The sequence below is a fragment of the Aquarana catesbeiana genome, linkage group LG02, assembly GCF_042186555.1.
Source record: "Aquarana catesbeiana isolate 2022-GZ linkage group LG02, ASM4218655v1, whole genome shotgun sequence".
Taxonomy (NCBI): Eukaryota; Metazoa; Chordata; class Amphibia; order Anura; family Ranidae; genus Aquarana; species Aquarana catesbeiana.
This window is the reverse complement of record NC_133325.1, coordinates 757,558,797-757,573,715: the sequence shown is the minus strand read 5'-3', so window position 1 is coordinate 757,573,715 and position 14,919 is coordinate 757,558,797. Positions and strand designations below refer to the sequence as shown.

Here is a 14,919-nt window from a genome sequence, read left to right as displayed (position 1 = left end):
ATTGGCCTGGATCTACAGTGTTAGTGTGTCATTGTTCTGGGATCCTCAGACTCAGTGTGCTATTGTTCTGGGATCCCAATGTCAGTGTGTCATCGTTCTGGTGTTAGTGTTCCATTGTCCTGGGATCCTCAGGGTCATTGTGTCATTGTTCTTGGATCGCAATAACCCACGGTTCTGGCTTTTATTCATGGATCCCAAGTGTCAGTGTGTCATTGTTCTGTGATCCTCAGTGTCAGTGTGCCATCAGTTCCAGGATCCCAAGTGTCAGTGTGTCATTGTTCTGGGATTCCCAATGTCTGTGTGTCATTGTTCTGGGATCCATGATCTCAGTGTGGCATTGTCCTGTGATCCCCGGTGTCAGTGTGTCATTGTCCTGGGATCCTCAGGGTCATTGTGTCATTGTTCTGGGATCCCAATAACCATGTGTCAAGGTTCTGGCTCTTCAAGTGTCAATGCGTCATTGTTCATGGATCCCAAGTCTCAGTGTGTCATTGTTCTGTGATCCCCTATGTCATTGCGTCAATGTTGGGATCCATGATGTCAGTGTGTCATTGTTGGGATCCATGATGTCAGTGTGTCATTGTTCTGGGATCCTCAGTTTGTCATTGTTCTGTGATCTCCCATGTCACTGCGTCAATGTTGGGATCCATGATGTTAGTGTGTCATTGTTCTGGGATCCTCAGTTTGTCATTGTTCTGTGATCTCCCATGTCACTGCGTCAATGTTGGGATCCATGATGTTAGTGTGTCATTGTTCTGGGATCCTCAGTGTGAGTGTGTCATTGTTCTGGGATCCCCGATTTCATGTTATTTGTTCTGGGATCATCAGCGTCAGTGTGTCATTATTATGGGATCCCCAGTATCAGTGTGTGTAATTGACCTGGGATCCTAAGTGTCAGCGTATCTTTGCTCTAGGATCTTGTTTGTGAGTCATTGTTCAGGGATGCATAGTGTCAGTGAGCCACTGTCCTGAGTTCTAGTATTGGCCCCAGAGAAAAACCTGAGCATTACCTTATCATTGTCAAGCAGGGTCTGGCAGATGATCTCCTCGCAGATGTTAGCAGATGGGGCCAGGCAATGCAGACGGTAGAAAAGCTCCACACAGGTGATATGATGCTCTCTGGTCTCCATGTTTAGCTGATTCCATAGGACATGAGCCACTCTCTGCCGGGAGAACAAGGTTATATCATCTCACCAAAAAACAACTGGCATGTGAAAAATGCACGGTTTAAAATGGCATCTCGCCCTCTTCTGCACACATTTAGGGCAGCACATAAAAATAAAATGATTCCTGAGTACAAACACCAAAAGGTTTTGACACATGAGCTACAAACTAAGGGTTAGAGTCCTGAATGAGGACACATCTGAATACAGTATTCAGTCTTTAGTGTAGTTATTAAAAGTGCGCAGATTTATTTATAAATATTCATACATGCCCTTTTACTTAGCTTTTTCTTTCCCTGAGCCTTACACTTCAGATTGAGTGTTAGCAATGAGAAGTCACAGGGGGTGTGTAAGGGCAGACAAGCTGTTTGCCTTCACACATGGGGGAGATTTCCTAAAACTGGAGAGTGCAAAATCAAGTTTAGCTCTGTATAGTAATCAATCAGCTTCCAGTTTTTTTTTTTCTTGTCAAAGCTTAATTGAAAAACCTGAAGTTAGAAGCTGCATAGCTGCACCAGATTTTTTACTCTCCAGTTTTAGTAAGTCAACCCCACTCTCTCTCAAGTCCTAAGCGTGTATGGTGGGGGTCAAGCTCCAGCACAATGCCTTCAGGGAAGGCTTTCCACAAGATTTTGAAGTATCTGTGGGAATTTGTGTTCATTCAGCCAAAAGAGATTGGGTAGATCTGGCTCACAATCAGCGTTCCAACTTATCCCAAAAGTGTTCAGTAGGGTTGAGGTCAGGGCTCTGTGCAGGCCACTTCCAAATTCATTAAACCTTGTCTTTACAGTGCTGGTTTTGTACACAGGGGCACAGTCATGTTGCAACAGAAAAGAACCTTCCGCAAACTGTTACGGCAAGGTTGGAAGTGCACAAATGTCTTTGTATGCTGTAGTATTAACATTAGCCTTTACGTTTAGCCACAGTGAAAGTGAGGGTCAGACATCTGCCCCATAAAATATACAAAATAACTAACTAGATATTGTAGGGGCAACTACTGAGTATACTGAACCAATATGAATTGGGATGTCACATACCTCCAGGAAGTGGTGACGTAGCTACAAAACGTCAACCTATACTTTCTCTGTAATAGATTTATTTTAGCAATTCTTAAAAGGACTTCCTCACAATCTCAATAAGTTTACCTTTTGGAACATGTTCCATGTTCCACCAATATTTAGGGTGGAACATGGAACATGTTCCAGCTCCTGACGCCCGTCCCCCCAATCCCCACCTCCTTGTGACAGCGGACAGGGGCTCTTCTCCCCACACCCGCTGTTACTTTTAGAAAAGAGCGAGAGGTTGTGCAAGACTCCACCCACATGGCTGCATCATTCATTCAAAGTGTCCCATGAATGAAAGAATGAAACTACAACTACCACCATCCACCCCAGCTGATGGCTTATAGTTCTGAATGAACTGCGAGGGCGCTGATAAGCGCTTATGTAGCTTATTCACAAGCCCTGCAGTTTTCAAACTGACAGCCTGTATGGAGGTATGGGCAGAAAGCCCTTAGGGCTTGTCTGCAGAAATCTGACATTGCACCCCTGATTCACTGATCTTGGGTGCAATGCTTTCCAGGTTGCTGCAAGAACAAATAACACTGGACTACATTTTTTTGGAAATTATCGAGCTCCAAGATAAAATGTGCTAATTCTTACATATTTTGATTAGATGAATTAGCAAACAGGTGATAAACTTGCTGGTTGGCTAAAGTTTTCAAGATTTATACATGCCGAATTGATGCAGTAATTCATGCAAAAGGAGCCCCGACCGAGTATTGAGTACATACTATACTGTACATGGACATACTTTTCAGTAAGCCAATATTTCTGTATTAAAATACTTTTTTTATTGGTCTTATGTAATATTCTAATTTTCGCAAATACTAAATTTTGGGTTTTCACTAGCTGTAAGCCATAATCGCCATAATTAAAAAGAAAGAAATGCTTGAAATATATCACTCTGTGTGTAGAGCATCTATAGAAAATACCGTATATGAGATTTACTTTTTGAATTGAATTACTGAAATAAATAAACTTTTTGATGATATTCTAATTTTTTTAGATGCACCTGTATATGAATAATCAAAGTGCTGTGACTGTTTGCAGAATAGGATCATGACAGGTCCAATATTTCTTAACCAACTGACACTTGAATAGTGAGAAAACTTACAGGGTAGAAATCGGTCTTGTCAGCTATGAGTTTAAGGATTCCTGGTGAGATGGGTGGAACGGTGACCATCTGTAACTTCCCGAAGACTGCATTATACCCGGACGTCTTGGAGCGTTTCATTCTGTCATCCATGACGAGAGACAGAGACTGCGAATGGTTAACTACCTCCAGTAGAGTGGAAATGGCGACATTCTGTATATAACAATCCTTCACACAGCAGCACACGGTCATCAGGGACTTGAACCACAGAGGGAAGCCAGCGTCACCTGAACCTGGAGCAAACAGGAGATCGTTAGGTGGAACTGGTGGATCCATTTCAAAGTACATTTATATAGAATCGATAATAGTGTTTGCTGACATGGAACTGTTCCCACCCAGCATTTATTTTTATTTGTAGACTTTTATGCAGACATCATCCTGTCCTAGGTACACCTGAAAAGATGATGTCCTTGTGTATAAGCTCATACCTATGTGTCATGTAATTATTCTTATTAAGTACTAAATAATGCTATAATACGTTACTGTAAGCATCATGGGATATGTATTTATATATAATATAAATTATGTTATATTATTATTATTATACGAGATTTATATAGCGCCAACAGTTTACGCAGCGCTTCACAATGTATAAGGGGGACAACACAATTACAGTACAGTTCAATACAAAAGGTACAGGAGGGCCCCGCTCGTAGAGCTTACATTCTAAAGGGAGGGGGTGGTGGTACAAAAGGTAATAGCTGCAAAGAATGATTTGATGGGGGTGGCTCAGGGACAGTTATGTGGGTGTGGGATATATTTAATATATATATATATATAAATATATAATATGCTATATATAATTTACCAGATTACCAGACAAGGAGGAGGAAAGATTGGGTTACATTATCTCATCTACAGTCTTCTGACTTCTCTTTTCATCCATCGCACCCCCCTCTCCCCCCCTCTTCCCAGCAGTTTGTCTACTGCCAAAATCCTTAAAGCTGAACTCTGGGAAGAAAACTTTAATTTTAAACCCAATCCTGGAAATAAAAAAATAAAAAAAAATCTAACCTTGCAGTTGGACACCACCACACACACTGCTCGTTATGTCTACTAGGTACAGGAACAGCCATTGTTTTACCGTGTTTCCCTGAAAATAAGCCCAGGTCTTATGTTAATTTTGGCAACCAAAAACACAGTAGGCCTTATTTTTGGGGTAGGACTTACCATGTAATGTCCTGTCTTCTCTCCCCCTCTTCCTCCCTGCCTGTCAGGAATCCCCAGTGTGAACCAAGTGAAAAAAACCTGGAACTCGCTACCTCCATCTATCCGGCTATCTCCTACTCTTGCTACCTTCAGGCGATCTCTGAAAACTCATCTCTTCAGGAAAGCCTATCACATCTCTAACTAATCTCCTACCACTTCCACCAACTCATTCCCCACAGTTACAACCTTTTGTACCACCTGCCCCACCCTATTAGATTGTAAGCTCTTCTGAGCAGGGCCCTCCTAATCCTCTTGTATTTTATTGTATTATAACTGTATTGTCTCCCTTTTATATTGTAAAGCGCTGCGTAAACTGTTGGTGCTATATAAATCCTGAATAATAATAATTAAAAAAAACCTTGTAAAATCCTATAATCCACTCTATTACAGTAGTATATATTGTACAATGTGTGTGTTTCTGTAATATACTTGGGCCAAATGCTTTCGGTATAGCACTGCTCGATGCTTCCGTGATCTGCCGGAGCTCTCTTCCCTGCTCTGAGCACTGCAGAGGGAGGAGCCGAGATCCTCTGCTGACAGCTGGGAGAAGAGGAGGAGATCAGCGGGAGGTCAGCTGACCACCGAGTGGCGCTGTACCGAAGGTATTTGGCACAAGTATATTATAGAAACGCACACATTGTACATTATTTACTACTGTAATAGCATGGATTATAGGATTTTACAGGCATTTTTCAAACCTAGGGCTCATATTTCAGCCTTCCTGGAAAATAACGCTAGGTCTTATTTTCGGGGTAGGTCCTACTTTCGGGGAAACACGGTACTTTCCCAATCCCACACTGGTTGGTTCCAGCGCTGTCATCTTCTCCCCATTGCTCTGGTCTGTAGCCAGTCCCTTGGCATCATCATGTACAATGCAGAGCCACTGACCCTGCATTGTACATGGAGGGAGCAAGAATGTGGTCATGAGTGGCTTAGAGAGGAGACTCTGGGGGACCAGTCACACTGATTGAGATACCCTGCTGGGGCAAGGACTAAGGTAATGATTTTTCCTTAATCCGGCATCAATAGACATAACAAGCATTTAACTCTTGCAGTACAGGGGACCTCATTGCAGGAGCAGATTTTTTTTCTAATCCTCAAGGGCCCTTGCAAAACCACATATTACCTGGTAAAAGTAGCAGTGATAGCCGTGACATCATAACTGTGCTGTACATAGCCTGTGCAGGAGGTTGAGCTGTGGGAGGGACCCAGCAGGTTCCACCCACTACAGAAAACTGCAGGAGGGGGCGGAGACAAGACCAGGCACCCTGCACAAGGAGGGAGAGCAGCAGTTATCAGTCCTTATTACAGAAAGCTCCTGCACAGAGGGAAAGCACAGTAGATGTTATAGGCTGGATTGCTGCACAAATCTGGAAGATACACACAAATACGCCAAGATTCAAATAGGAATACACATGCCAACAGAGTGTGGGATGGATGGTTGTCTATACCAGGCCTAGCACCGGTGGAGTTGATCTTGCATTGACTGAATGGGTTAGGGCTGAATATATGTATGATTGTTTGCATTTCCTGTAGATTGCTCATTGGTCTGACTACCACAGCGGGGGTGATTCCCTGTTTCATTACTAGGTAACTTGTATCATTGTATGTCCCACTGAAGAATGATCTGCGGCATTTTTATATTGTGACATAGATGTGTTCTGGAACCTGTCTTAGTTTATTCAATAAACTTTATTTCTTATTTAAAAAAATACACATGCCTCCTGGGTTAAGACATTGTCTGCTTAGTCTGCAGTTGAGTTTTAGTCCAGAGGTGGCTAGAGGAGGGAAATGCGATCAATGTAACAGGTGTGCTTTAATGCCCCCATACCCAGAAGAATTCATGTTTTCTATGCTCCCCCACAACTCCATTCAGCTACCAGGAGCAAACAGAAATACGTATGGTATGGAGGAGTATGTGATTCGCGCCTTCTACTCATCATTGCATTGGTACTTGGTGATGGGCTCAGGGCTGTCACTTGGGGGTAAGGAAAGCGCCCTCAGCCCTCCGTAATCTTAGATTAGAGCTGCTCCAGGATTATACAAGGCTTCCCTTTCCTTGCTTCTGAGGGCTGAATGGAGCAGTGGGGGAGTGAAAAGAAAATCTGAATTTTCTGCTGGGGAGGGGATATTAAAGTAAACCTGTTGTTTTGCCAAAGTTTAAATTAAAATTCATTTGTGTTCATACAACCAACCACGTATCTAAAATTTGGCTAGTGAGGTTTTTCAAACATTAAATGGCAGAGGCGGTCTGCAAAATGTTTTTAAAGCCACATTAGACATTTCTCTGTGGACCTATGACTCTCCTTGCAATTTTACTTCTCCTCTGTGGTTGGGATTTTTATTCTACAACATTTTATAAAAAATTGGCCTGTCATTGGCATTGATAGGGCCTAGCTAGGACCAACCTGCCTAAAATGGCCCGTCATTAGCATTGATGGGGCCTAGCTAGGAACACCCTTCCTAAAATGGCCACTGTCTATAGCGTTGATAGGGCTTGCTAGGACCATCCTGCCTGAAATGGCCACTGTCTATAGCATTGATAGGGCCAGTTATAACCATCCTTCCTAAAATGGTCACTGTCTATAGCGTTGATAGGGCCTAGCTATGACCATCCTTCTTAAAGTGGCCACTGTCTATAGCGTTGATAGGGCCTAGCTAGGACCAACCTGCATAAAATGGCCCATCATTAGCATTGATAGGGCCTAGCTAGGAACACCCTTCCTAAAATGGCCACTGTCTATAGCGTTGATAGGGCCTAGCTAGGACCATCCTGCCTGAAATGGCCACTGTCTAAAGCGTTGATAGGGCCTAGCTAGGACCATCCTTCTTAAAGTGGCCACTGTCTATAGCCTTAATAGGGCCTAGCTATGACCATTCTTCCTAAAATGGTCACTGTCTATAGCACTGATAGGGCCTAGCTATGACCATCCTGCCTGAAATGGCCACTGTCTATAGCGTTGATGGGGCCTAGCGATGACCATCCTTCTTAAAGTGGCCACTGTCTATAGCCTTGCTAGGGCCTAGCTATGACCATTCTTCCTAAAATGGTCACTGTCTTTAGCATTAATAGGGCCTAGCTATGACCATCCTGCCTGAAATGGCCACTGTCTAAAGCGTTGATAGGGCCTAGCTAGGACCATCCTTCTTAAAGTGGCCACTGTCTATAGCCTTAATAGGGCCTAGCTATGACCATTCTTCCTAAAATGGTCACTGTCTTTAGCATTAATAGGGCCTAGCTATGACCATCCTGCCTGAAATGGCCACTGTCTATAGTGCTGATGGTTCCCAGCTGGGACCATCATGTGTATTCCCAACACCTCATACCAGGTACTTGGCAGAGAGCAGAGTACAGCTGTTCAGTTTCATCCTCAGACAGGTAGACAGGAAAGGTAGCGCAGTCCAGCAGGAACTGGCAGGCAGCAGCGAAGGCCTCTCGGCAGTCCTCAGACATGTCCCCCATGTTCTGGATGATGCGGTCGATGTCCCACTCTTGCGCGGCCCCCTTATTAATTTTCCTGCTAGGAGAGCCAGACGGGGAAAATTCCACCTTATCTCCTTTCTGTTTAGACACGGAAGGCCACGGTGTGAAGAATTCGGTCAGCATTTGCTTGAATTGTGGTGCCGTCATCTGTTTTGTCTCCCACGCTCCCCTTTTCTTCACAGCTTCCTGCTTCTCTGGGGTCACCTGGGTGCCATTTTTTTGAGTCTGCAGCTGAATTCCAAACAGATGTTTGCTGGCAAAGGTGGCTATGAGATCTTGTATGCAGTGTAGTGTCTTCTGAATGCTGCCGCCCTTTTTCCAGACATCTCCCTTTTCTGGGCACACTCTGGGCATACGCAAGTACCCGGCGAGCTCCGGGGTGGAGGCACTAAGGCCAATGCCGCTATCTTCAGATTTCAGAGGAGGGTAGACGGGGTCCTCTTCTGCAATCTCCACCTCCGCATCCCCATTCTGTTTCAATTTCACAGATTCTTTTGATGGACTCTGGAAAAAATATAGGAGCATGGATTAAAGAGGAACTGCAGTCTGCTCACATAATTTGTAATAAAAACATCTCTGCCATTCTGAAGCTTCCCTCCAACCAATTATGTTATATATACTGTGATTCTGTACTTGCCAAATATGCTGCAGAAATCTCCCTCCACTGAGTCTGGCTGCATCCATTTTAACTGTGGGCAGCTGAAGCTGCGGTCTGTTCACTTCCTGGATTTACACAGACACACACTTCCAGCTCTGCAGCTCTCATTGGCCCTTTTATGACTCCCTCCCTTCCTGGTAAACTCTCACCAGAGTGAGAGAGCTGTGCATGATGTCATAAGCCTAGGGTTTTTACCAGACAAGAAACAGGAAGTGGGCTGTATAAGGGATTTACTGGCAGAAAAAACTATTTTTACTATCCAAAGTTAAAACAACAAGGGCAGAAGATTTAATAGATGGAAAGAAGAAAAAAAATGACCGAAGTTCCGCTCTAAGAAGACAAAATAAAAAAAGGCACGAATCTCAAAAACAATCTTTCCTTAAAAAGGTATTTTTTTTTTTAATAGGGAAACACAGAGGATGCAATCACAGAGTTCTCCTTCTGAAAATGCTGGCTGCCTGGCTTTCATTCTACACCTCTTGCTTAAATTTCTTTAAGCCAATAATCCAAAACAAATCGAGTCGAGTGTCTCCAATTTTAATTTTCTGGACTCCGCTGCTTCACCAGCTATACCACTTTAGTTGCAATTGTCCTAATTATCAGAATGCATTCAAGCCTAAAGACCCCCATAGACGGCCTAAATTTCAACTTTACCTGTTTTCTGAAGTCTTTTAAAACCCAACTAAGCTTTCAGTTTAAGCCCTGGTTCACACTTATGTTTCCCGCATCGCACTGCAATCGCACAGCGTCCATGCGACCTGCTGCGGGTGTCAATGTTATCTTAACGACACCCCCAAACAGATCTCGAAACGCATTGCATGGGTGTGAACATTCATGCAATGTGACTCAGGTGTGGGGTAAAAAAAAAAGGATTCTGCACCATTTTGGTGCCGATGCAATTTCAGCCATACTGAATGTATGGCTGAAATCGCACCGCACAGACATCGCATGTAACGTGCACAGGAATGCAATTCCTGTATGAATCACATGCGGTGTCTACATCGCACAAGTGTGAACACAGGCCAAGTCAATTTGTTAGAAAGCATCCACAGCCTGAGTAGAAAAGCCTGTGCCCTGCCAGCATGCTGCACAAAAGGACTCTATGTTCTCCTGATGGAAGCAGTGGTCTCTCTGAAGAGGTCCGACACATCCCTTACTGAGTCAGAGCTAGAATTCGCCAATCATCAAGGAGTATGAACTTCTCTACTCAGGCTGTGACTGCTTTCTAAAGGAAACAAACTGTAATAATTTGCACATTTTGTTTTGACACACCTAGAGTGTAATTAGCGGATTTAAATGGACAGTTCAGTTAGACTTTACAGCGGAACTCAAGGCACACATACTTACTTTAGCTCCAATGGTCCGAAGCTTGCGCCCCCTCACTAGCGTTTGCATCTTCTCTCCAGTCTTTGGATGTTTTCATTGACTGACACAGGATGACGTCACTCCTGCGCATGCACGGGAATGGAATCATCCCGGCACACTTCAAGCTCAGTTTACTGTACCTCCTGCCGCTCAGGCTCCGTTCGCATCTTGGCGTTCCTGGAATCGCCACGATTCTGCCCGCGATCCGGAAACGCGGCAAATCGTGGGACGCCCTGTGCAATCCCGGTCTCTTCCAATGGCACCCCGATCGCGATGCGATTTTGCCCCCGAATCGCGGTAAAATTGCACAAACAATCGTGGGGTGCCTGTCGCCCCAAAAGAAGTACAAAAACTTCTTTTGGGCGACAGGCGTCCCACGGTTCTGTTTCTGATTTTACCACGATCGGGGTGCCATTGGAAGTGACGGGGATCGCACGGGCGTCCCGCAGTGATTCCGGATCGTGGACAGAATCGCGGTCGATTCCGCCCGCAATCCAGAACGCCAAGATGTGAACGGAGCCTAATTTTGCAGCGGATTGTAAATAGACAGGTAAGTGTTTTTTTGCAGAAGAGACATTGCATGTCCCTTCTGCAATAAAGACCCTGCCTGTTTGCAATTTTTTTCGTTTTTTTAACTTTAGTTCTGTTTTAACGTGAACCTGCCAAGAGCTACCATCACCGGCTTGTTTTTAAGCGCCTAATAAACCAATGGGCAGGAGGAAGTATGCAGCCAGTGAAGTCTCAAAAGTATCTGTACTGTACTTTTCTGTACTCTTACGTTTGTTGCGGGTCGGTGAGTTACTAGAAAATAAAACCAAGGTTGGCTAGACAGCTAATAAAACTTACATGTTTAAAAAGCAAGCCAGAAACAGCAACACCCATATCCTCTCCTTTCCTGCCCTGACAGGTTCTCTTCAAAGTGTAACTGTGCCTTTACTGGTAATTGTTTGATCCCCACCTATCTTAGTTTTCATTACCCCGTTTAATGAGAAGGAATATACTTTACACAGCCCAGCCTGCCAGGACCAGGACAGCATTTTATGCTCCCAGCACTCCTCTGTAAACAGACCTGAGCATTGGAGAGAAGACTGCCAGTGGGCAAGGGAGCGAGGAATAAGGTCCCCAAAAGACATAACAAGCATTTAACCCCTGCAGTGCGACACTGCAAGAATTTTTTTTTTTAGTCTGCTTTAAGCCCCCGTTCACACCGAACGCGGCTTTGAAATCGCACGATTTCAAAGCCACTGGTCAGTTCGACTTCGGGTGCAACGTGGCTGACATCCATGCGACTTCATGCACAGATGTCTAGACGGTGCGGCACCAGCATCACAAATTCAAAGTGGCACCGATTTGAATGGTTCCATTGCTGACAATAGGGTGCCACTTGTCATGCAATTTGGACCTGTGAAATCGCATGACAAGTCACACCTGTGTGAACGGGGGCTAAAAAGATTTTTTTTTAAGATGAAAATGAAATTGCTACTTTACAAAGAGGATCCATCATCCCATTGTATGTTTATAATGATAGTGAATGGAGGAAAAAAACCTAAATTTTCCTTCAGAAACAAAGCCTTGTGTACACTCTAATCTGCCTTATATTACTCTCACCAACTGATATGTAACAAGCCACAGCTGCTATTCCAGGAAAATCCTATAGGTGGCAGCAAGTGAAAGTGTCCTTTAACTAATGCACAACAAAGTGTAGGGATGTCAATGTGTCATTAGTAGGCCTGTTAAAGTGGTTGTAAACCCTGTTACACCACTTGTACCTACAGGTAAGCCTTAAAATAAGACTTACCAGTAGGTACTGTAAATACGCTTGCGCCAACATCATCGGCGCATGCGCTGTGAAGTAACGGCCCTCCATGTCGTTTCTTCACTAGCAAGTGCCATGACTGACGCGACTCCGGCCAGTCACAGAACCGGAGTCCGCGGCCCTGGGAGGAAGAGGGGTGAAGATGGATGCGGCCACCAGCGGGGACAACACAGGCTTCGTTTGCAGGTAAGTGTCATATAATGGGCTAGTGTGCGATGCATACTAAAAGTGTCATAATGGGCTAGTGTGCGATGCATACCAAAAGTGTCATATAATGGGCTAGTGTGCGATGCATACCAAAAGCGTCATATAATGGGCTAGTGTGCGATGCATACCAAAAGTGTCATATAATGGGCTAGTGTGCGATGCATACTAAAAGTGTCATATAATGGGCTAGTGTGCGATGCATACTAAAAGTGTCATATAATGGGCTAGTGTGCGATGCATACTAAAAGTGTCATATAATGGGCTAGTGTGCGATGCATACTAAAAGTGTCATATAATGGGCTAGTGTGCGATGCATACCAAAAGTGTCATATAATGGGCTAGTGTGCGATGCATACTAAAAGTGTCATATAATGGGCTAGTGTGCGATGCATACTAAAAGTGTCATATAATGGGCTAGTGTGCGATGCATACTAAAAGTGTCATATAATGGGCTAGTGTGCGATGCATACTAAAAGCGTCATATAATGGGCTAGTGTGCGATGCATACTAAAAGCGTCATATAATGGGCTAGTGTGCGATGCATACCAAAAGTGTCATATAATGGGCTAGTGTGCGATGCATACTAAAAGTGTCATATAATGGGCTAGTGTGCGATGCATACTAAAAGTGTCATATAATGGGCTAGTGTGCGATGCATACTAAAAGTGTCATATAATGGGCTAGTGTGCGATGCATACTAAAAGCGTCATATAATGGGCTAGTGTGCGATGCATACCAAAAGTGTCATATAATGGGCTAGTGTGCGATGCATACTAAAAGTGTCATATAATGGGCTAGTGTGCGATGCATACTAAAAGCGTCATATAATGGGCTAGTGTGCGATGCATACCAAAAGTGTCATATAATGGGCTAGTGTGCGATGCATACTAAAAGTGTCATATAATGGGCTAGTGTGCGATGCATACTAAAAGTGTCATATAATGGGCTAGTGTGCGATGCATACTAAAAGTGTCATATAATGGGCTAGTGTGCGATGCATACTAAAAGTGTCATATAATGGGCTAGTGTGCGATGCATACTAAAAGTGTCATATAATGGGCTAGTGTGCGATGCATACTAAAAGTGTCATATAATGGGCTAGTGTGTGATGCATACTAGGCCATTATGCTTTTACTTTGCAGGGGAAAAAGGAGGAAGTAAAACACATCATGGTTTACTTCCTTTTTATGCCCCATACGATCAAAATATTATACAAAAAATACCGCTTTCAAAGCGATCTACGGTAATCTGATCGTTAGTACACAGCTGTCGTCCAAAATTTTCTGAAGGGACAAACACAAAACTTTTTCTCGTACGATACCAGATCGTTCGATTTTCGTTTAATCAGTACAATTTTCGTCTGAGAATACAAATACATTACAACACATTACATCACTTCAGAAATGCTATTCTGTCGTAAGAGAATTGCATTGGGTGCCATGCAAAATGAGCATCTTACATGTGTTGCCGCATGTTGCAATAATGAAGTAGTGAATAGTGAATGTTACCACGAGGCACTAGTGTATAAGGGCCCTTAGGATTTTGCTGGCATCACTAAATAGGACTAGGATAGCTGTCCTCTTAAATATCTAAAAATATACAGTACAGGCTTTTAAAAACTAAATTTTTGATTATCCATACATTAATCATGTAATATAATAACTGAATGTTGGTGGTTAAAAGAAAAAACAAAAAGCTTACAGCATCCGGACTCATGGACTCATCCAGGTAAGCAGGGGGCATCTGCACTTTGCTGAGCACCTTGAAGCAAGTCTTCAGAGCCTGTGTCAGTTCTGGCAGACTGAGGCTGTTCATGTTCTCGGAGAGGGACTGCGCCATGTAACTGAGCATCTGCGGCAGGTACTGCGTCTGCACCTCAGAATACAGTTCCTGAAACAAAGAAGGACGACAGCTGTCAGCTTTTCACTGTGACCTGTCCACTTCACAAAGGAAGCAAACAAAAATAGGATTAGAATGATAAAAAATGATGATTAAAATGATAAAGAACATTTGCACTGTCAACATCATCAAGTTAAGTCTGATTAAAGCGGAGTTCCACCCACTTTTGAGAGGTGGTCTTAAATGAAAGACCACCTTCTCCACCCCTCGTTTTTGGCTAGTTAAAAAATTTTTTTTTCTAACTTACCTTTTTATGAAGTACAGCCTGTACTTTTCGATCCAGCCGGTCCGCGGCGCAGGACGTCATTTCCTCTTCTTTGGCGAGCCCCCCCGATGTCTTCTGGGACTTGTGTGCGTCCCAGAAGACAGCCGGCCATTCACAACGCGCATGAGCAGTAGGAAATGGGCAGTGAAGCCGCAAGGCTCCACTGCCTGTTTCCCTTAATTAGAATGGCGGCGGCGGCTGCACCTGGTCCGGTGGACAGATCGGCCTCGGGTGGGCCGACAATGCGGGCTCCCTGGACAGGTAAGGGTCCTTATTAAATGTCAGCCACTACAGTGTTTGTAGCTGATGACTTTAAAAAAAAAAAAAATTGTGGGTTGAACACCACTTTAAAGTGATAAAGTCTAAGCTTTTTTTCATTTAAAAATAACAAACATGTCATACTTACCTACTCTGTGTAATAGTTTTACATAGAGCAGCCCAGATCCTCCTCCTCCCAGTTCCCTCGTCGGCGCTCCTGGCCCCTCCCCTTCTGCCCCCACAGCAAGCAGCTTGCTATGGGGGCACTCGAGCTGAGCCACTGCTCTGTGTGTCCATTCAGATAAAGAGACGCGGTTCAGCCCCTCCCCCCCCTCTCCTCAATGGCTCACTGACTTTAATTGACAGCAGTGTGAGCCAATG

The 14,919-nt window shown here is 44.0% G+C and overlaps 1 protein-coding gene across 2 annotated transcripts in view; it reads right to left on the bottom strand.

Annotated features, from left to right (window-relative positions):
- The window catches only part of DOP1B (DOP1 leucine zipper like protein B), a 187,853-nt gene that overhangs the window by 55,655 nt on the left and 117,279 nt on the right, over positions 1-14,919 (bottom strand). For both annotated transcript variants that reach the window (XM_073617190.1, XM_073617191.1), the window contains exons 13-16: positions 13,818-14,006; positions 7,914-8,574; positions 3,339-3,610; positions 1,011-1,163 (exon numbers count right to left, since the gene is read on the bottom strand). In XM_073617190.1, coding sequence (XP_073473291.1) covers positions 1,011-1,163; positions 3,339-3,610; positions 7,914-8,574; positions 13,818-14,006 — 1,275 coding nt within the window. The remainder of the gene's footprint in view (positions 1-1,010; positions 1,164-3,338; positions 3,611-7,913; positions 8,575-13,817; positions 14,007-14,919) is intronic.